Raw genomic sequence first — 23,437 nt, 5'->3', positions numbered from 1 at the left:
CACCCAGTCCCCCAGGTTTCCAGAGCACAGAAAATGAACAAAGAGGAAGGTGCTCATCACTCCCCCTGCACCGATTTGGGGCAGTTTGGGGCATTCCCTCACAAGGAATCCACCCACAACATGTGGACTGGGATCAGCAAAGCCAGCAAGTGAGATTACCAGGCAAATACATGGGCAAGCAGCAGTGCAGTCTCTAAGCACAACACTGATTGTAACTAATTAACTAAAGCATCTCTCTCCAAGGCAGTAAATTTTATGTCTATTGACTAGTGACCACTCTATCAAAGGCAGGGAAACAACTGTGGCTTAAACTGCCTTTTTTCACATGTTCAATTCACTCTGAGAGTGCTTTTGGGGGAAATAATGATCTCGAATCAAATCAGTTGGTTTGTTTTAAATGAAAATCTGAGCAAGAGCCCTTTGGGTCATTCTTAAGCTATACAAAAGCAAGTGATGAGAAAAAGAGGACATCATTTTCCATTGTTAAGAAGAAGTCATGCACTTTCTCTTACTTGCTTTTCCCAAGTGACCACTGAGCACTGAAACTTGAAAGGAAAAGTTTAAGATATACTCCAAGGTAGGAGCATAAAACCAATTGTGGGAGGATAAATAATGAACTCCTGGGAAAACTTAAAGGAGAACCACTCTGATCATGTGCATGGCTGAACTACAGGTTTTTGCAAAGTCCCACCCCTTTGAATATCTCTACAGCCTGACTCACACAGAAAATGCTGCTGCTGCAGTGATAGTGTGTACCAGGGAGAACAGAAATGCCTCACTTGAAAATCTCAGCCCAGTCCTCCAAAAATGTAGCCTTAAAACCATGAAGAGAACCAAACCACTGGCATGAGGAAACTGCAGAGTCCATGATTTCAGGGTTTTGACACAAATTTTTGCTTCACTATGCAATATTCTTCTGATTCAAAGCTCTCATTTAAAAATAGCTTCTGTCTTTTCCCTCTGCCAGGAAACTGCCATGATGGGATCAATCTTGCAGCATTGCATGCTCATAATTTCCAAGAGAAATTATGCATTTGGAAAGTATGCAGGATCAGGTCTGCAGAAGAAGCAGATGTGCCTCTGAGATGACTCCCCAGTCCTGCACAAGGCTATCTGCAGGCAAACAGAGGCAGCAGGAAAGTTTGGGACCTCCTTCACTCAGGCCATTCTAGTCACAGCAGATGTGCACTGCCAAGACTAGCACAGGCCAATTTAACTGCTAGCAGCCTTGTTGATAGTAAATGCCTCTCTTTTTCTCCAGAAGGAAAAAAAAAAAAAATTAAAAAAAAAAAAGCATATAAATGCTGGCTGCAACACCCAGCTTTAACCATAATAGCAAAGACAGAGAAAAGGCAAACACATTAAATTCAGCCTTTTCAGATCCAAGCCAATACAGCACTGAAGAACGTGGGTGAAGTTTAGCACAGCCAGTCTTGTTTTAGAGGACTGAGACAGCAGGCACTAGAGAATGCCTCTGACTTCTGTCATGAATGATGAATAAAAATTAAGATGCAATTTTGGCCCAGATTCTGGTAGCAGCATTACTTCATCCCACTCCTCCCTGAGCGCTGGGGTGATGTCACCTCAATGACATGCACAGGACCAGAGGAAGCTGCATGGTGAATAAGAAGGTAAAGCAGCCATAAGAACAATGTGGGCAGGACAGGCAGCTAAGCATCACTGCTGATGCAAGGCTGGAGGAACTCGAGCCTTGCTGAAAGGCAAAGCTCAAATTCATATCAATATCACCATAAGTTAATCCTTTATGCTGTATTTCCTCTACTGCTTCCTAAAAAACCCAAAGCAATTCATGGCATTAAAACAGAATTAATGCTTTTTATATTTAAGCCTCATTTAATTACATTATACCAAGAACTGATTGCTTAGATCTTTCTTTTGCCTCTGCTATGCTTTCTTTGGTCACATTTGAAATAATTTCTGTATTAACAATTATTGTAACATTTCTTTATCAATAAGTTGACTTATTTCTTTGGGTCAACTCGAAGCCTAAATAATCAATACCTGTAAAACACTGAGCTTCACAGAGAACAGCAAACAAGCATAAAAAGCCCCATGATATTGGTACCCGACAGGCAGAGTTGTGGAGGCAGGACAGAAATCACTGCTCTGTTTCATTCCACAGCGTAACCTCGAGCAATCTGATATATGCCCTAGTGCCCCTTGCCTCCTTCAGCCACATCCAGCTGATTACAGCAACAGCTCTCCAGGGCAGAGACCGTGCCTTAGCGTATCTGTTCTCCAGGATCAGTGCCAAGAAGGCACAGGGAAGCTGAGAGGCACATGCACACACTGCATGGCACTTAGGTAAACTGTAAAATGTAGCACAGTGCAACATCTGGTTCTAGGAGCGTGTGTGCCGTCTTGAATCCCTACTAGGTTTTGCTACTTCTATTGCTCCTTGCTAATATCCTTTTGCTTCTCTATTTCCTTCCTAAGAATGTACCTAAGAGAGTTGGAACTCCCTTTGATTCCAAGGCACCCCAAAGCCCACGGATATGAAATTAGCTTCATGATGGGACCCACTGGTCTGCTCTCCAGCAATCAGCCAACTCCAGTCTCATCTGGGAAACCCAAATGACACATGCTCTCCTTGCCAGCTGTAAAAGCTGTGTTATATCTGAACAGTGAGGGCAACCTTGAATTTATGGCCAGAGAGAGATAAGCCCCCTTCATAAGCCTGTGCTATCCCTTCATCAGTGTCAGCTACCTCTGCTCTTCAGGGCTGTGCTCAGCACAGAAAGGCTCTACAAGAGCAGGTGCTCACAGGAGTGCTGGCTTTTCTGCTTCTGGTTTGGCCCTGAAAATATGTCTCAGCTGTATTAGCTAACACATCTGAAAGGCCAATAAATTCCTCAGTGCATCATTTCCAGAAAGAATGTATCTAAAATAAAATTCCCAGCAGCTGCATTGACCTTGTAACTCCATGAATGAGGTTCCTGATGGCTGTGGCATCATGACCCAAGGGGCTTGGCAGGGATCCCAACCTTGCCCTCCACTGATCAAATTCTCACGCTGTACCACCACCTGAAGAACAGACTGGGGAACTGATCTGCCTGACAGGACAGCTTGCCAACTTTATTTTGTTTTAAAATTCAACTCAATGAAAACTTCCATAATTTATGCAACATAAGCCAAGTGAGCCAACGCACAAACTGCTTTGCAGGCACAGCCAGGGAGACCAAAACATCATATTGCACAGGGTAAACACAAGGAAAAAGAAAAAGAACAGCGAAGTGGGGGGACATTTCAGGACATTTTTGTTGCCAAAGTTGGGAAGCCACAACTAGAGGAGAGGCTCCCAGAGGGCAGTAAATGCAGCGGTAAGCCCCAGGCTGACACTGCCTTGCAGCCCTGATTCCGGATGGGGAAGGGCTCCAGGAATGCAGCTCCACACTGAAGCCTGTCAGCCCAGAGGAGAAAGGCTGTGCCTCGCACACCAGACACCAAAAACCCACAAAACCACCTCTGCACCGCAGTGTGTGCAGAGCTGCCACTGCAGCTGCCAGCCTTTCACCCTTCTCATAACTAAAGTTAAAGTGGGGCTCGCCCATTGCTGCTGCTGTCAGCTCAGCACGGCTGATGAATGCAAGGTCCACATACATCTGATTTAAAGATTGAAAATATTATGTAATGTGCATGTTGAGACACGGGCCTGGTTTAAGGCAACACTGAATATTTAAGGAACAGCTTCACTGACTTCAAGCCACAGATATGATGTGACAGGCAAAGTAAAGCTGGTCCCATCTGCATGGGGGTGCAATACAATATACAACGACATAAAACACTCAAGTGGGCAGCTTCAGCCTGAGCCCTCTCTGCAGTGACCAGTGAAGCTTTTTTTTTAACTGTGTTTGGCTTCAGTAAAAGCTATTATCACTATGTTAGAGCCTGGTGTTTAAAGAATAACCCATCTGTTTCCAACTTTGTCCGGGGGTGGGGGAAGGCAAAAAAGAAGAGAAAGAAAATGACAGATACCCAGTGCCCATGTCTGAGAAGCTTCCTGTGGGATTTTCTGATCTATCATGATGGACCTAATGATGCTATCCTGCCTGCCTAGGAGCAGCGTAACTCTTTTCAGACTGAAAAACTGGCAGAGCCAAAACCACTGAGCTGAGTGCACACCTGCAGAGCCACAGCCCTGACATGAATGAAACGGGCAGATCCTTATTGCAGCCACTCCCTATGACACCTACCTCATGTTCTTCTTGTTCCAAAAGCATGTTCTAAAACCACCAGAAAAAACGTAGCAATGATGCATTTACACACTGAAAATGAGGCACTCAGTTCTTTGACCTGTGTCTTTCCTTCAAAACCCAGGGGAGAGAGAGGAGCATCTGTTCCCACTGCAGCTGTCTTCCCACCTGGTGCCCTGCTGGGGCACTGTGTGAAGCAGCAGGAGAGATCACGTTTTTAGCACAACACCATTGTGCAGACAGTACCCATCAGTTTGAAATCGTTGGTCTGGTCATCCTTCCAGCTGTCCTTGACTCCTGTGTGTGTAGTCTGCACTTGGGAATCATGCCCTGCAGTAGGGCATGTTAACAGCAGTAGCATTACTGCTATGTTGTGCTTCCAGCATGAATATTTCCTCCTGCAAAGAGCAGGCCAGAGCCATAGGCAGGAGTTGTGTCTGTCTTTCAGAGCCCTTAACAGCCTCCTGTGTCCTGTCCAGACCATGAAAAAGAGGAGGAAGCATCAGGGAGCTGCATTCTAGATGCCAACTTCATGTCATGCTCAGTAGATTCCCCCCTTACAAGCATGTGAGCCAGGTGCAAAACTCATTTTCTTGACCTAGATTCATTTCACACTTCAGTACAAAAGTCTTGGATCTATGGTTTTGCTCACAACCAGCTCTGAGGAGACTGTATTGAAAACATGAATTTATAACCTTGACAGTAAACCATGGTCTATTTAATCAGACTGCTAGCTGGTAGCCACAGCCGTTCTGCATCTTTCCCAAAGTGTAGCTAAGTCTCTTTCCCTTTCTACCTCCTGTTGCCTCTAGTTTCTACACCAAAGTGACACATTGGTACAGTCTGCCCCAGCACACACCAGTGATGTCAGCACATCACTGCACGTGAAAATGAGCAGTTGAGAGCTGTGTCTCCCATACCAGGTCACCCTCAGCCACCTGAGCTATCTATCCCTACACTCTTGATTCTGATGTGCTGTTCCTCCACATTCCTCTGCCTCCAGTGGTACATCAATCTCCATGTTTCAAAAGTTAGCTGAGCCAAAACTGCTTGGGCAAAATCTGTCCTCAAATTACTTATTGTGAGATTTTCTACTATTAACACTACTCATCTATAGTAGGAAAGGAGTGTGCACAAAGATAGGGTGGCTGCACACTAGAAAGCATGCAGAATTGTGTAAATGTTCTTAGCACAAAGTATCTTCAAACATTAAAAAAGTTAAATTGTTCTTGGCACAGTATATTCCAGTTTAACTCCAGCTGCCTCAGGCCGTGGGTGTGCTTGAGGTGCCATAAACTCCAGTCAGTGGAGCATCCAGTGTGCAACAAACTCATTGTCGAGCTCACCTTGCAGAAACCTCCCCAGCTCTGCCATCTCTGCTGTCCCACAACGTGTCCCTATCTGCTACCACAGACAACCTTTTCTTCTCCTAAAAGCCATTAATCTCTCCCACGTGAGAGCAAAAGAAGGAACCGTGGTCCCAGATTCAGAATTGAGAAGACAGGACCAGCAAGCAGCCCATTTCCTGGCAGTGGCTTCCCTGTGGCCTCCCACAGATCATTTAATCTTTTTATCTTCACCTACCCCACCATCACAAGAACCTTCTATTTATATTACAGAGTAAGTGTTTGCATCCAATTTAGTGTTTGCAAAGCCTTTGAAGACTGATAAATTAGGGATTGGATATATCCCATAAAAAAGCCACAATAATAATTAAACCCTCTCAAGTTCACATACCTATTATAACAACACTTACACGTTTAGACTCTCCAATCCAACATGGCAAGCGTGATGTTTGTGTCTGATTCCCCTTAAGCCACAACAACTTCAAACAAAACAAGCTTTGAATCAGATGAGCTATTCAAGTGCCAACATAATGCAGAGCCTTCACTCTGTGGAACACTGCTGCCTTATGGACCACCATTCTTGGATTTTCTTTTGCCTGACATAGACCCATGTCCTCAAACAGATTTTAAGAGCACCCACAGCTGAGCAGGCCAGCTAGGAATGCTCAGCCTGACCTGACCAATAGCCTGTGCTCTGCACAGGAGGGACCAGGAGGACTGCAAGGAAAGGAAAATTCCATTTGAATCCCGAGTGTGTTATGATGCAGGGGATCAGAGGGAAAAGGAGTCTGTACCTCAAATGTGGTGTGCAGTGGGGAGTTCTGAGTTCTGCAGGAGTTCACATTGGTGTACTGGGGAAGATTGGTGGAAGGTTGGAGCTCCAGCACTCCCCAACCACCACAGCGTTGCCTTTTGCCTCTAAGCATCAAACCTGAGTGGGCTTAAACAGACGCCCTGGAGGAACAAGACCACCCTGAGCTTGTCCCCAGGAAAGGCAAAGGTGGCTGAGTCTCACCCATGGAAGCAGCCAGGGAGCTCCCAGAGGAGCACTGAGGACCCAGACAAGCAACAAGACAAGCTGCCCTTGTTACCCAAGACAGAAATCTACCCCCTTGGTCAACAGGGCAGACAAAGGGAAGATAAAGCCTGAGCAGGGTGTAACCTGGTATTTTCAAATGATCCTCCATCACACCTCATCTCACCTGATGTACAAATGTATTGTTTTACGGCTGATGACAGCGAGTACCTCAGGGGGAAGTGAAGAAAAGCAAGATGCTGTTTGGGACTCTTAAGTAACCCACACCCTTCCTATGCACAGATGCAGACATTGAATGAGGACCACAGTGCATTACTGGAGACGGCAGCACGGAGAATGGGGTAGCAGGGTTCTAGGGAACCCTGCAACCAGGCAGCCTTCAACAGAAGCAAAAAAAACACCTACCATTTAAGGCCTCCATTCATCTGCCTTCTGTTCTCTGCTGGGGGCTGAGCTCTCTCTGTTGAGGAGCATCTCAACAGCTTCTAACTTTTACACACAGACTGGCTGATGTGTGGATATCAGCAAGGAGGAGGTCCAAATTAGAAACCCAGAAAGTGGGTGAGTGAGGATTTAGAGACCTTGGGCAATAACCCAGAGGAGGGCCCTTGAAAACTGTGAGAAGCACCATGGTATCTGGAGAGGTGATACACAGCCTATGGCCAAACACTATGCTGAATGGAGCATTTCCATCTGAATGGCAGGTTTTGGCTAGTACCTCTGCTCAGCTCAGCACTGTGCTCCATGAACCAAACTGTTCACAAGGAATAAGCTTGGTCTTACTCTATGGTGCTGCTTAGTCTGAGAAATACATCTAACAAACAAGGCTTTTGTTCTGGCAGTAAATTAGCAGAGCACTTACAACACAACTACTTCAGATGCCACTCTTCTAGCAAGCACCTTTACCTTGGCACTTGCTTCTAAGCCTAGGTTTAACCTCTTATTTAGAACACATTAATCAATTTGTACAGCTCCTGCTGCCCTCCTTCCTGTTGGCTGCAGATGATTGAGACTACATGAAAAGGCAAGGGAGGAGATGCAGACTTTCATCATCTCCTCAGCTGGGGCTGTGAGGAGAAATGAAAAAGAGTATCAGTATGTGCAATCACATTCCTACTCATACTTGAGGAGTAACCCTTCCTTTCATCCCTAAAAGGGTGCCAAGATCCACTGGGAGGCTTTTATTTTGGAAATATATACATTCAGCACTGTGGATGCAAAGAGAGGATGATGTGTAATGAAAAGAAGGGATGGAGGGTGGCATTTTTCCAATGGCAAAAAGGAAAACCTTGCTGAGACCTGAGTGGTGACAGGAAGGAAATTCCACCCTGAACATCACATCTGGGGACTGCTCTAAGTTAAACACCACTCAAAAGCAAAAATCCTCTGGTATCAGCAGTGTTAAACCACACCTTCAGATTATCACAGTTTAAAATAAAAATGATTATTCATTGCAGTTAACACTCAAGAGTGATACCAGCACCAGTCACTGCAGTTTGCACAAATCTGGGTGGCAAACTTCTCACCCAGGAAAGCCATAGGAGACTGGCCATCTTTGCACCCAACAAAAGCCCCAAGCAGTTTTTTGCTCTAACCTGAAGACATACACTTTGGATGACATCCTCAGCCATGGTTTGTCTCCCTGTGCTGCTTGAGACACACAGCCTTCTGCAGCCCTGTGAACACACATCAGCACAGGGTGGTTGTCCCATGTCAGACACTAACACCTGACCTGCCTTTACCCCAAGGGAGTAAGGGACGAGTATTTCTTGGTGCCAGGATTAGTGCCCAGTGCACCTACAGGCTCTGCTCTGCCTTCTCACCACCTACATGCACACTCAAGAGAAACAGGGTCCTCCTTCACTCCAAAAAACAGCAACGACCTTCAGTTATGAGCTTCATTCCTTCTGCATTTGGTCTCCAAGCCAGCAGTGGTATTTTTAGATGGATGATGAATAGGCGCCGTCTTGGAGCATTATGCAGTCAAATATAACATAAATGTTTGTGGATTGCAAACATGCATATAAAGAAGTTAGGAAAAATATTCAAAGGTCAAAACACAGTATCACGGGATCTCTCCACAGCAAAAGCTCTCCCTAGTGTTCCTGTCTTTTTCTATTCAGTCTACTTATTTTTTCCCATCTGAAAGGGGAAGAAATTAAAGAGAAGAACTAGAAATCCAGGAGAATCCCATAAATTTTCTGAAAAAAACCCCAAAGAGGTCTACTCCCTTTCTCCTCTATGTCTGGTCTAGAAATACAGGAAACTTCAAGGAAAAAAACTGGGGGGGGAGGGGAAGGAAAAAAAAAAAGTCCTGTGAAATATTTTCTTTAAGACTCAACAGTGAAATACTGTCAGGCTACTGTTTAAAATCCTATTATTTTTGCTGTGCTTCAGTTCTTCCCAGTGTTCTCTATATAAGAAGCATTTTGAATGAAATTATATTATTTTAAAACACACTGTAGTAGGCAATTACAACTGCTGAATACTAAATGCCAATATAACATACACCAGATTTATTGTTGCTCCTTAACTTTCCGCCATGTTCATTATATTTTAATGAATAAGGTTTCACATTAACTTTTTAAGCCTTTGCCTTGGAATCAGGCATTACTGCTGTAATTGTGGTGCAGAATTAGGTGTCTATTTACATTCTCCTCCTAGGTCCTGGAGACAAAACCTCCCTTTTTTATTTCCTCCCCCCTAAGTCAGCAACATCACCTCTTCTTCCTATTTTCTGGAGAGCATCCATGGCCAGTGTCACTACCTCACCAGGCCACTGCCAGCCAGACTGTGTCCCAGCAAGGCCCACTGCCTGCTGAGCCTGGAGACGAGAGCAGAAGCACCAGGCAAGCAGGATTTGGTAGGACCAGAGCAGCATCCATGGGTCCAGTTGTACCCGTCTGACTAGGAGAACTCCTCAATGGTACCATCACCAGACGGTGCTGCCCTCCCCTTCTGGTTGTGTCTGCCATCCCACCTTTCCCCAGTTTTCTCTTACCTTCTGTCACACCCAGGGAGACCCAGCTTCCCCAGACAGTCTTTTCTAATACACTGACAACACATAAAAAACCCAAAGGGTGCAGACACACGAGGGCCAGCATGGTTAGGGCAAGGTAAAGGTACCACAACACAAGGCTTTTTACAAGGCTATGAATCTCTTCTTCCCCTAGGACAGACTGTAAAGAAATCAGGAAGATGTGAGCTGAAATACAGGTGCTGTGCAGAACACAGGTCTCATTTGCAAGCTGTTGTCTTCCACGGGATGGATTTGATTCCCTGGTCTCAAAGCCTCCAGCAGCTCAGCAGCTGGTCACACTGCTCCATGCAAGGATGCTGGGTAGACCTGAGAGCAGGGGAAGCCTTTCCTCTGCACGCAGACACTTGTTAATTCCAGTTATTCTGTGTACTTACAATGCTTTAATTATTCATGTCAATAAACTATAGGAAATCTCATTCAATTAGAATTCATTTTTTTATATATTTCTTTTTCCTGAGATAAAATTAAATTGCTTTATTGCAAGATCAGTCTTTGCCCTTGTTTCTGTGTTCTTTTGAAGAGAACAGAAATGAAATCCTGGCTCCTGGGATACTGCAAGCTGATGGGACAATGCAGACATATGCTTGGGGACTGCTCACACTGCTGGTCCACAAGCCGAGCTTCTGCCCTTGTCATCCACTTCTGGTTGCCATCTCCTCCTCCTCATGATCCTCTTCTCAATTGTTATCCTCTTAATTCCTTTCTATCCAGTCTCCCTCATCACCTTTATTCACCCCCCCCCCCCCCCAAAGGGCACGCACTTTCCCCTGTTCAATCCTTCCCTCCTATCTCATCTTCTCCATGGCAATGCTTGCCGTATCCTGTTTCTTCTCCACAATGTCTGTCCCCCTCACACCACCAGGGCAACAATAATTCCTCCTCTGCCTTCATGCCTTTATGATCCCCAGGTGTTTCCCCCCACCTTCTCCCCACTGCTCTGCATTTCTGCCCCACGCTGTGGTTCCCCACCCACCCTCCATGGCAGAGGTTCTGCTGTGACCTCTAGCCCACAGCCACTGTTGATGCCAGAGACAGACACACAAGCACGGAACAAAGTACAAACCTACTCATATCCCCTCACTACTCCATTTTCCTCCCACTTCATGATTTTTCCTCCCAACTCAGAGGGTTTTGCCCACCAACATACTGCGACTCCCTCCACATTTCACAGCTCAGTTTTGAACTCTGTGGTGGCACTGCTCCACAGCACGCATTTCTACCCAACTGAGCACATCAAGCCTTGCAAGCTTTGCCAGTTACTGCTCCTCCCACTGCTGCTTCCCTGACATGCATCAGCTTGCAGCAGCCAGGGAGGATCCCTCGGGTTGGCCACAGGGCTTTTTGGAGGGCTACCAGCCTGCTGGATGTGCCAGCCTCTCCGACAGTTGCATCCAACTCCCACTGATGTGCTCTGTTCTTCCAAATGGCCACCCTGAAGAGTGTTTTGCCTGTGTTTGCAGTCAAGAGATGTACAGAAAGCAAACCCTACCAACCAAGCATTTGAATTTAAGTTAGGACACTTAGAGGTGATAGAGTTCAAACTGTAAAATGGGATGCGTTGCTCCATCTAATAAGCTTGGCTTTTCGGGTTGAGTACAAAGGTCCAAAAAAAAAAAATCCAGAATAAAAACCCCACCCATCCTGAAATACCCACAAATTACTTATATATTAAACACCAACCATATGAACTGTAAGAAAGAGAGCCGTATCATGCATAATTTAGTTGGCACACAGACAGAACTGTTGTGTTTCATGCGAAATAAATGAGCATAAATTACTTCATTTGAATAACACCAAACACCTGATTCCAGAGATGGAGCAACACATCACACTAAGGCTCTTGGCTTGTTGATGCTGCACCAGAAAAAATTAAAATTAGCAAGCTGAAAACAGAAATTAATCTTGTGTCTTGTAGACAAATATCCTTGGTGCACCCACATGGTTCATGAACAGGAGGAAACTGAACCATGGTGATAGGATGGAGCTACAGAGGAGAATCCCACTGCTGCAAGAAGTGCTGAAAAACGAACAAGAGTTCTTTATGATGCTGGTAACACACAATTAATTAATAAGAACAGCAGTAGGTTAAGATATAGTAAGCCTGTATCTTAATGGATTTGAGTATTTTTAATTTCTCCCCAAAATTTCATAACAGACCTCAGGAAAAGAAGATTTGATAGTATTTCTCAAAAACCTCAGAAAAAAAACCCCACTTTTTTTGTCTGAATTAGTCTGTTTTCCCACACATAGCTTCCTGTATCTAACTAGACCACAAACATGTGATTAGAATGCTTCTCTCTTAAGAAAAAAGGAGTTTAAATAAAGTACTTCTGGTAACTTTACGTCACGTAAGGACGCATATGGCCTTTGCCTTCTGAAAAGCAAGTTTTCAGATTTTGACAAATAACAGAGATTCCCACATTTCTCAAAATGTGCTTTGATTAACAGCAAACAATTTATCTTTCAGGAGTTAACTCCTCTGGTGCAGGTTTGAGTTGCAGGGTTGGAGAAGGAAAGGCAGGTAAAGGATCTTCTCTAACAGAGGACAAAGTAGCTCTGCCGTAAATGTGTGACAGTATTTCCTTTACTTATCGCAGCCTTCAGCTTGCTGCCTGCCCACCATAAAACAAATCCCAATGAAATGAAACAGGACACCAATACAACAGAAACCCGCAAATCTGGCCAGGCTGAGAGGTGCTCTCAAATACAACACAGGGAAGATGGAATAAAGTATCTTTCATCTTTAACACTGAGAGCAATACATGCAAACAAGCCATAGGCATTGCTACGAGTCTGCACAACACTTCTTCCTTCCTACAGCTTCAGCTTCTGAACTAACAAGGGAGCATGAACAGAGCAGGATTTGCCCAACATCTCCTTCAACATCACACAGCCCCCTCATCTCTCCTCAGCAGAACCAGGCAATGCACTTAGCTTTGCTTTGCCTCAAGGAAAGAAATCCAAACACTCTCACCAGCCTGGTACTTACTGAGTTCAGCGATGCTCCCCACGCGCGTGGCAAGCAGAGACTGCTCGATGGTCCTCAGCTCTGACTGGCTGAACATCTGCACCTCCCCGGGCTTGCCTGACCTTTGCTGATCCTTGTGAAGGTTCAAGCTGTCCGGCAGGCAGAGAACACCTACAGTGGATAAAAAGAAAGGAGAAGTCCAATGTAATTTCAGCCAGTATGGTAACTTTGGTGCCACCACCACATCGTTTTGGGGATGTTCCAAGACAGAGCTTGTGTGTGCAAAGTTAAAAGACAACAAACATCTGCAACACAATGCCACAAATGACTCACGCTGGAGTGGCCCTTGTTAGCCCTTCTGAGTATCTTCTCAAGCTGATTATGATGTCACCTCGGGATAATTCTTACAGAAAAACCTAGGAGGACTGCTCAAGCAGTTCAAGAGGGTTTCCAAGAAGCCCCCAAGAAACTACTCCAAACTATACAAAATTATTAGAAAATGGTATCTAATGTTATCTCACAATTCCTAAAGATTGACATTAAAATTACATATCAGACAGACAACACATCTACAGGTTTTTCCTGCAAGGGGATTTCATTGTCAATTGCCAAAATAAGGGACAGCATCAAGATGCTGTAAGTGTCATTGATGGCTGATTGAATGTCTTTTGTAAATACAGCTCCCAGCAATTGAACTGCTTGGGCTCCAAAAGCCCATTATTCAGAAGCCCTCAGAGCAGTGAATTTTTATGATGCAGGGAAAAAGTAAAGCTACTGACATAAAATGATTTGCATACACATTCATCCAGGCACAAAAGTCACTTTCTGCCATGACATGCAAACCCTCAGGAATAGATGGAGGGCATCTATTTATTCAGCAAAATCATTGTCATGCTAAAAATCAGAACATATTTACAAGAGCAAACACTGCACTACCAGCCTTGAGCAACAGCTGCATTGGTCCAACTTGGAGAGCAAGCTGTCCTCCCTTCCCAGGCTCTGTGTGCAGTCAGCTATGGCTATGCTTTTCATAGCATCACCTTCCCAATCCCTCTGGGACAGGCACAGGTGGAAAGCCACCGAAGGCAGTGCAACTGTACCTCTTTATGATGACTAATATCATCTTATCTCCAAATATTACCTTTTTGAAAAGAAGCCAGAGTAGAAAACACATTTTTTTCCATTAATTTTTACTACTCCTTCCTTTAAATTAGTTTTAAACTCCTTCCTTACTAGTCCTTCCTACACAGAGTTTCGGCTCTGCCCTTATAGGCGAAGCAGACTTTGCAAAATCCATTAAGGAAGAGGTACATATTTAAAGCTTTTCTTCATGGGAAGAACTTGCTTAGTTTTCCAGCTCAGTAAATATATGACATCTAACTCTACCGGCCAATAATTCTGCCTGTAGATTGATAGAACTAACTGCTTTGGAGCACTGCAAGACCAGGAACTGCATTTGAATGGAGATGCTTCTCAGTCACCTTGTCAGCTTCACCAAACTGCCTTGGATTCCCCTCCTCACCTCCATCTCCTCCCTGCAACCAATTGAATCTGCAAGTTATATTTGTAGCACAGACCTAAAAACATCCATCCTGGGAGGAGAGAGGCTCATTGGACACAGGTCCAATGAGCCCATTCCAAAGGAAAATGCAGGGAGGAAACCGGGAAAATGAAGACCCACAGCATGAGACAGCAATCTAAACTAGGATCATCCTCTGCACGCAGCAGCAGCACCAGAACAAAACCCCCAATAGCCTGCTTGAATCTTGGAGATGGAGGAGCAGGAACAGATGTAATTCTCAGCTCCTGGCTCTGGTCCCAGGCTTGTAACAAGCCCATGAATGTGCAGAAGGTCATGAGGGAGTAACAAAATTCATAAGAGTAAGTGTCCTGGATAGAAAGAGCAGGACACCTGACACAGCACTGGGGAGGGAAGAATTCAAAGCTGAGAGGTACAGCATGAAAAGCGACAACAGCTTATCAAACAAGCTCTTCAAATTTTCCTGCCATCACTCGCTGGCTGTCTGTCTCTCATAAACACTTGGTGCACTGATCAACATTTATATTCTGTGGATGTACAGAGCTTGGGAAGTACAACACCTGCATTCAAAATGCAGGCTTGCCCACTTATTTTAGTAAATATTCTCTCTCGGTTTTTTAGATCCTTCTGTATCACTTTAATGGATAAAAATTATGACAAAATTAGAGGAGTCTTTCCTGAAGAAAAGAGATGTAAAAATGATCTAATAACCTAAGAGATTTCAAAAGCAAGAAATAGAGCATAAGAAGATTTATGGCATCTTTAAAATATAAATTGGATAATTTTTCTATGAAAACACACCTTAAGTGTGGAGGAAAAAAAATACTGTTTTAAGATAACTTTACAAATAAAATTCAAATGTTTTAAAATGATAATTATGTACAAAAGATATTTCTCCAAGTGATTTATGCAGTGGGATATAAAAATTTTATTCTCTACTTTGCCTATAATTCTGTTCCCACAGCCAGGCCTTTTCCTTACAAACAGCCCTGATGATTAATTACTCTGGCCTTTAGTGAGGGGAGCATATTCTTAGGCTCTTGGAGAGAAAAGTGCCAATGAAATGCAAAATGAGCCATTGTTAGAAAACTTAACAAATTATAGGATGTGTCATGCCAAAGGGTTACACTCGGGTTGGAGATTAGCAGAGACACACAATAGCCTAACATCTGATTCTTGTATCAGCTTCAGAACTATAATTGACCACAGCGAGTGACCAGTGACGTGATGGAAGATTTGTTTGTAACTCATAATTTTGCTGGATCGAGTCTGGTTTTCACAAGCATGGAGAAAAGGAATTTTACGGCCTGGGCATGCAACTCAGTCAAGCCAATCTTCTAGCTTCAAATGTTTCCCCCAAAAATACTCAAGCAACTAAAATGCTTTTTAGAAGAAAAACCCACTCTCTTTTTATCAGTGTTTGATGTAAAGCTCAAATTTTCTGATGAAAAGCAAAGGCGACAGCACACCAAACTGAAGGGGAGGGAGAAAATACAAACATTTTGTGATTATAAATATATTTTTCATAGATAGAAACATCTAAGAAGGCACCATCACCTTTCACTGGTTTGGCTACAACTTCCTTCTTTTAATTCTCTGCCAGTTGCTATTATCCACTTGCTTTTCAGCCTTTTTGTGTTGCACTTGAGAAAGAGGTGAGAACCTCAAGTTTCCAGAGGCCTGAAAACCAGGAGGTTTTACCCCATTCCTTTTCTGGCTGTCACCGCCAATTCTATCCATCATTCCACAAGGAAGATTTCTGTGCAGTATCTTCAAAAAGGAACAGTGATACCTGTCTGTTCTCTCAGCTGGCACTGTTCAATGTCCTTCCCTTCTGCATGGTTACTCAACCCTGTGCGCTTCTTTGCCCATTATTTTATCCCTCTCCTCCCCTGAGATTCACTGGAGTGGAAATTAAGCAGCCAGCTGTTGCCCAATGAATCCCAGGACAGACTCCATCAGCACATCCCTGTCTGCTCTGTACCATCCATAAAGTGCAGCAGCCACACAGCAACTGCTGTGAAGTGCTGGAGCAAGACAGGACAACCAAAGCAGTCCTGTGCATTTGGATTCTGTCACCTCTTCTGGTGCTTCCCCTTGTCTCTGCACCCTCTTTGGAGCATGGATCTGCCTGGGACTTGATTACATGGACACATCCAGAACGGGCCATACCCAACACTGCTGTATTCACTTTGTTCTTGGTCTCAGAGTACCTTGCAATCTATAGGTAAAAGAATGAAGAGAAATCCACACATTTCAAAAATCATCAGGATGCCAAAAGAAAAAAAAAAAAATCACAGTGATAAGTTCCTAATGCTCTTCCCACCAAATCTCTGGAGAATAAGCAACATCATAGAGGCACAATTAATACATTTCACATTTTCCTGCCTTCTGGGCTCAGCTAAAGCACAAGCCAGAGCTCAATCCCTAAACACTTGAAAATCCCAAACCGAAGTATTGCACAAAACGACAAAGTGAAGGCGCCTGAACTTATAAAAGCAGCACTTATTTTAAACCATCATGCAAATTCATCCAGAGACTGGGGTACCTAGTCTTTTTTCTTCCAGCTTCCCTGTGCACATTCCCACATCTTGAGCTTAGCTGAACCACCACCCTGCGCTGCAAAGCAGATTTTGGCACAAAATTACATGCTTTCTTGCACACTTCTTTCAGAGCTTGCCACAGAGCTGACCAATGCTGTCCTTGCAGCATGACAAGTGTGAGTGCATCACACAAATATCCCAAATTCAGTGCCCAGCAGCAGTCCCAGCAGAGCTCCTCAGTGCCTCCTTAGCAAAACAGCCTGGAGGACCTCAGAGTCAAGTGCAGCTCCAATACAAGACACAGCAGCCACTATGTGTTATCTTACAGCTTTTCAGAACAGGAAAATACAGGGTTTGCAGACCAAATTTCACCTAAATACAGAGGAGTTATTAAAAATATATATTTTTAAAAATCTAAGCTTTTTTTCACTGCTTCTTAATTTAGACAGACACCTGCACTTATGTACCAGCTCTTGCCCAAACACTTAATTCCTGAAGTGGTGGCACCTATGGTGCCCATACTCATACCTCGTGCCTATGCCTCAACTATTCCTGAATTTTTGTGTATATATATATATGTGTGTGTGTGTGTGTGTGTGTATACATATACACACACACATGTATATCTGTATATAAAGTGATAAACCAAGGCAAGTAAGAAGTGTGCACTGCCTATACTCATGGGTCTGCAACATCTCATGTCACCCACATTTCAAATTCTTAGCCTCCTTTAGTATTCAAATCCCATGCTCCACACAAAACAAATTTCCAAAGACATTAAATTAATGAAAATGCCTACTGAACAATGTCATTCAAATTGACCCACAGCTGAGGGATCTAGCAATCTAATACAAATGTGTTTGCTTTCACTAAAGATATAAGTGCTGTAAACACCATAAAATACTTTTTTTCACAAGTGTGTTTTCTTTCACCATTCATTCCTTTGGAAAGATTACCAGACTTCTTTATACCAATTTAGAGTTTGAATAGAAGCATGAATGATTTGCTGGTTATTTTTCTTTAAGTGTTCCTACTTTCAAGAGAAAGTAATTCAAATAATCTTTGACCTCCCTCTTTATCTATTACATCTTAAGCCAATGTATGTATCTGGAAAAGAGTTTATATTCTCAGTGCAAGGAATAGCTGAATCCTACTAAGAGTTTATAGAATTTAAGTGTGCAGGATAGATATAAGGCAAATTGCAGTACAAAATGAGCCTGAAAATGGTAGTTAACCCTGAGCTGTCCCCAGTACGTGGTGTTGCATATTACATTGCTCAAGTAAATGCCTTATCCATGAGGACTACCTTCAGGAGTAGGAAATCCCCTCAGCCATCACAGTCTGTAAATTTTATTATATGGGGAAACAGGACCAGGAAGTCTTAAGAGTCCAGTCTTCTGCTCTCATAAATAATCATGTGAAGTTCAAGAGCTCACAAAACATCCAATAAAAGAAAACAAAAACTCATTTCTTCCACAAGTTCATGTACTAAAATACTTTCCAGCACTAGAGCATCCTTGAGATCTACAATATAAAGGTCTACGGGGGAAAAAAAAGGTATTGCCAGCTGCCTTTGTAAGCAGCAAAACACTTCACTAGGTGCAAACCTCTCATGGTTGGTATTTCAACACACAGAAAAACTCTGCTCACCCCACACTCTGCAGTCTTGGCAACCATGAGTACATGAGAAAGATACCATCCAGGTGCCCAGCAGCTTTTGAGGGATGATATGGGATCAGCAGCACCCTGAGCTCAGCACCCTGACACCAGAGCTGGTGAATGCAAAGTGACACAAACTGCTACAGTCAAAGCTCACACCTGGAAAGAAACCCTTTTTGGTTTATGGTTTATTTAAAACAATGGTGATCTCCATTGCTTTAAACAACCTGTGCCATCATTCCCAGGCTCAGCCTGCCCACCTGATGGGCAAGGCAGATGGAAAACACTCTCCTCACAGAAATGAGACCACGGGGAAAACTTTAAAGCTAATCATATCAGCCACTGCTTTCAGCTAACAGACGGACCTGGAAACCATTCAAGGCAAGAAGAGCTAAGTGTCTTCTTTCCACACATTCCAACCCGGTTAAATAACAAGGAGTGGCTCTGCATGGAGAAAATGCAAAGCGCTTGGGAAAGCTAGGTGGTGAGATCAAGTTTCCAGAATTGGAGTCTTACAGTAGGCAGAGCAGCCCAAACGAGGAAGGGTGGAGCAGGCACAGGAATCAGGAGACTAAAGGGACACTGCCTTCCTGTGTCTTTAATGGCCAGTACCCAAAGACATGAAAAGGCATTACAAAGCTCTATACTCCACCTCAAGACACTGGCATTATGCAAGTAAGGTAATACTCACGCATAAAACATAGAGAAAGTGAAAGTAAAGCATAGGAGAGTTTAGTAACTGTTTCAAAGTGAAATAAAAAGTGTCAGAGAAAATCAGGAAAAGATCATGAGGCCTCTAGTTAGGCATTTTAACCACAGGAGATCATCCTTTCTCTCTTGGGAAAACCAGGAGAACAAATGAATAATGCTTAAAAATTACAGAAAATAATGCTTAAAAATTACGGAACTGAGAGCCTAACTATATCATCCAAAGCAGAAAGCACCTCTCTGAGATACCAGAGCAGATGCTACAGGAAGACAAGATAATAGAATTATATTACAAACTGCGACTGTGGCATCTTTCCTTGTAACAAAGTTTCTTGGCACAGCACCTTCTACTTAACTGGGATGTCCTCCCTGTTAGGATTCCTCTAAAGGCAATAGTTTTCACCTAATGATAATGAGTGGCAATCACTGCTGCTTAAAATGGCATACAAGTAACAACAATTCAACTAAATTAGGATATATTCTGCTAGCACCAAGCAGTTAAGTGGTGCACAACCAAGCGGAACGCAGGATGGATTTGATTGTTCTGGCTATATATTACACAATAAAGAAGAATCAGAAAATTAAATCCCCTTAAACATTGAAGCTGAGCTCCCATCACATCAGCTACAGCTTTACATTTATTTTTACTAGGATATAGAAAAAAGAAAACCTTCAGTCTTGCCAAAATGAATTGCTGAACTTCAAAATCCTCAAAACCACCACAGAAACAACTACAAAAGCAGTGAACATGGAGCAAGCCAGTCCACCAGGGAAAACATAGAGATCCATCTCCTCATGCTTATCCCCAAAGTTCTGCCCCAGTTTCCTAAAGTGGTCTTTGTGGTACTGCTGAAGATGCTCTCTTCCAGCATGCATCCATGGGCTGGACAGGCCACATGTGGGAGGACAGCACAGTGAGAGGCAGCTGATGCCACAGTGAGGGCACTGATGTGCACCCTCTGCCTTCACCTCCCTGTGATTTTCACTACTGCTCCCTCCCTGTTGGCCACAAAGGGGCATTTTATCAGCTCTGCAACAGGGAAATTGCATGACAGCACACTCTGCTCAGTCACGCTGTTCCACTGTCACAGTGACCACAAAACTTTCAGTGAGAGTTGTGATTTTTTTGGCAGGGAGATGTTAGAGTTGACATAGTGCATTAATTTCATGTTGAGCACCCATCATCTTGAGATTATCCTGATCTAAGCTATGCTGTCCTAGAACTCACGATGTATGGGAAAAAGGTTTTGTCTTACTCTTTGGCAGGAGGCATTCAGATACAAAAAAAGGGGAAAAAGAATTAAAAATGCCAGTACCATCTTCCTTCTCTGCTGCATGTAAATAAATATAACACATAATAACAGCCCTCAGTGTGGCAACCCAAGAAGAAGCTGAGAGGCCACAGGGAATCTGATGGAAGAAAAGATCATGATGAATGTGTTGGCAGTACCAGCAAGTGAGAAAATTTAGAGAAATGCAGATTTGATGGCACCCAGACAAACCATTACAGTGCCTCTTGCAGCAAGACCTAAGATACATACTCAAGGAGGAAAGGATGTGCACTGGTAGAAATTTGACTCTGGGCATGCACAGGAGTACCGACTCATGTAAAAATGGGTTTGGCTAAAAACAAGCACAAGTTCCTCTTAGACTGAGAGTTCAAAGAAGGTCTATGCCTTTGAGTCACCAAAAATGACTAAGAATGCATTAATGGGTTTTATTTTACAGAAAAAGACCTGTCAGCTGATAACAGCAGAATGAGAGAGGACTCAGTGATTCATAGCTCATAATACACTTTCCCAGAGCCTGTAATTTCCTTCATTCATTACCTGGCCCTCTGAAATGCCCAGCCCAGACTGAAGCCTCCCCCTTCAGAACCGTGATGTGGGCACAGCCCGAAAGCCTCAGTACTGATACAGCACCTCTCCTGACCCAGCCCTGTCTCCCCCAGTGTTTGACACACCAGGCACCAGGAGCTCTTTGGGCACTGTCATGTATAAGCAGTGAGCTCCTTGGAACAATGCTGGTTTGGGCTTCTTGAGAAGAGAGACTGAGTATCAAACTGCAAATGAGGAACTCCACGCGAGGATGGCACCTTCTGTTTTTGTGAGACCTACAGTCCAAGAAGGCTTGTGTTCCAGGTATTGCAGCTATAGTAAAGCAGCAGAAAATGCCTTGTCCAAAAGAGCATATTTTCCATTGTTTCTCTGAATGCTACCATCCTTTTGGCACAGGCACCGTGCATCAGATGCCTTCAAGAGTCAGACATATAATTTCAAAAACACCCATGTGCTTCCATTTCTGAGCAGTTGCACTAATACTCTACAATACACTTGGCAAGAATACTTTGGAAACCCTAAAAAACACCTCCTCCATTTGCTTCAATATTTGCAAAGATTAGCATGCTTTTTACAGGAGAAGGAGTTGTTTGCCAAAAATCCCTCCTTTCTCTTCAGATATACAAAACTCTGTAAATAATACACAGAGCAGACACACAGTGCTGAGAGGGAGCACAGGGCATTCCCATTGTAGGTCCCAACTGCACCCTTCCCACTGCCCAGGTGGAGGCAGCTGGGATTGAGGGGAATGTGACAAAGCACCTGTGGTCTGTGGAGCAATCATTTGCCCTTGGGAGCCAGTTACCCGTGCAAAAGCTGATGCAAACCTGACACATTAAACAGGAACAAGGATGGTTTGCAACTCAAACTGGTGAAAAGACCTGACCATACAAGGGTGAGGTGATGATGGGAGAATGACACCACTTCCTGCAGAGCTGGGGGCCTGCTCTTTGCTTTTTAAGTCACCTTCCACATATGCCAAAACCTTGGACTTCGGCTCAGGCAATGCTACCAATAATAGCACAAAGCTACCAAAATCATCACCTTCCCTCAAATGGAACAACTAAACCATCAGCCCTAAAGGTTTCTGAGAAGGCACTGGGTATGTGTTTTAGTCTGCAGCTGGTAAGACATCAAACCTGAAAACACATGACATATAGGGGCTCCAAGGAAACCCCTGAGCCTATGAATGCATGTGAACAAAACTGTACTGCTGCTGCATGTTGCCATGCCTCAGCAAGAAAATGCAGGCAGCTCTGACAGAACTCAGTCACTGACATGGGGTCAGGATGTCAGCCCCCCAAGGAGTAAGTTTCGGGTAAATTGGAGTATGTGGAGCCCAGAGAAAAGGGGAAGTAATTAGGATTTCCTTTCACCTTCTTGCATAGATGACTATCAGATTAGCCACTCCACCCCCACCATGAAAGCCCATGCTTAATGAAAGTAAGGAATGATAAGATGGTTTAGAAACACAAGCTGCTATTTACTGGCTTTAGGGCAGCTTCCCATCACTCCAAGAATTGACTATACTCCCTCCTACCCTGCTAAGGATGCACTAAGCAAACAGATTATCACAGCAGGATAAAAACTACCTACCCATGAAGTTTATGGTACAGGATTATGGCAATCTCCTGAACTGCCTACAAGCCCTCAGCAGGACGTCTCTGTGTGGTTTGGTACATCACTTGGGGTATCCCTGGCAGGTGAGATGCCCCCACTTGTGAACACCTGAGCTCAGAGACTGATAGCCATGACCCACATGGGACCAAGGTGCCCATCCTCCCCCAGAAAGGAGAAACCTTCAGCATGTGCTTCAGTGGGGTTTTGCCACGTATTTAAAGCCAAATGCTCACCTAAAACTTGCACTGACTGGAAACCCTGGATGCCAGCCAGATGACAGTCCTTTCTACAAGTAACCTTTACATTCTTCCAAAATTCCTCTTGGCTTACTAAATAGAAATTGCCTATTAATAGCACATATTTTACCATTCAGACCTTTGATATATAGACACTCACAACAATAAATCAGTTCTGACCAGTAAAGGTTAACCTATATACATATATATATGGCAAAATCATTACAGACAATGAAAAAAATTTACAGGAAGAGGGGTTAGCCTATGCTTCTAGCACACATTTATGACTGCTTGCCCTACAGATTGCCTGGCTGAACCCATTTCAAGTAATTCAGCTTTTATAGAGCTGATAGACATAGTCTTCCCTACCCAGCTATAATACAAATTAACTGTGATCATGTGCATGTGCTGATTAAATGGCTACCTGTTTATCCAAAAAAAAGACTTAAGTTTATTTTATCTTTTTTAATTCATGCAGAGTATGCATTCATACATTCTGGATTTTACACAGTATGTATCTTATGAAGATACACAGTTTTATTCCTAAAATATCTAATACATTTTTTAAAATTATGCCCTCTATTACTTTTCCCAGAGAGAAATGGCTGCACATTTATCCTCAGAGTGGTTAAAGGTCAAACACAGCTTTCATTTACGCATAATCTGAAGATTTGAACCTTTGCATTGTT

At 43.6% G+C, this 23,437-nt stretch overlaps 1 protein-coding gene across 1 annotated transcript in view; it reads right to left on the bottom strand.

Annotated features, from left to right (window-relative positions):
* Positions 1-23,437, bottom strand: part of ABTB3 (ankyrin repeat and BTB domain containing 3) — a 163,017-nt gene that overhangs the window by 56,924 nt on the left and 82,656 nt on the right. Inside the window, exon 2 of the mRNA XM_062491280.1 lies at positions 12,626-12,775. Coding sequence (XP_062347264.1) covers positions 12,626-12,775 — 150 coding nt within the window. The remainder of the gene's footprint in view (positions 1-12,625; positions 12,776-23,437) is intronic.

The sequence above is a fragment of the Cinclus cinclus genome, chromosome 4 (genome assembly GCF_963662255.1).
Source record: "Cinclus cinclus chromosome 4, bCinCin1.1, whole genome shotgun sequence".
Taxonomy (NCBI): domain Eukaryota; kingdom Metazoa; phylum Chordata; class Aves; order Passeriformes; family Cinclidae; genus Cinclus; species Cinclus cinclus.
Note: the sequence above shows the minus strand (reverse complement) of the source record. Positions and strands in the feature narration are given on the sequence as shown.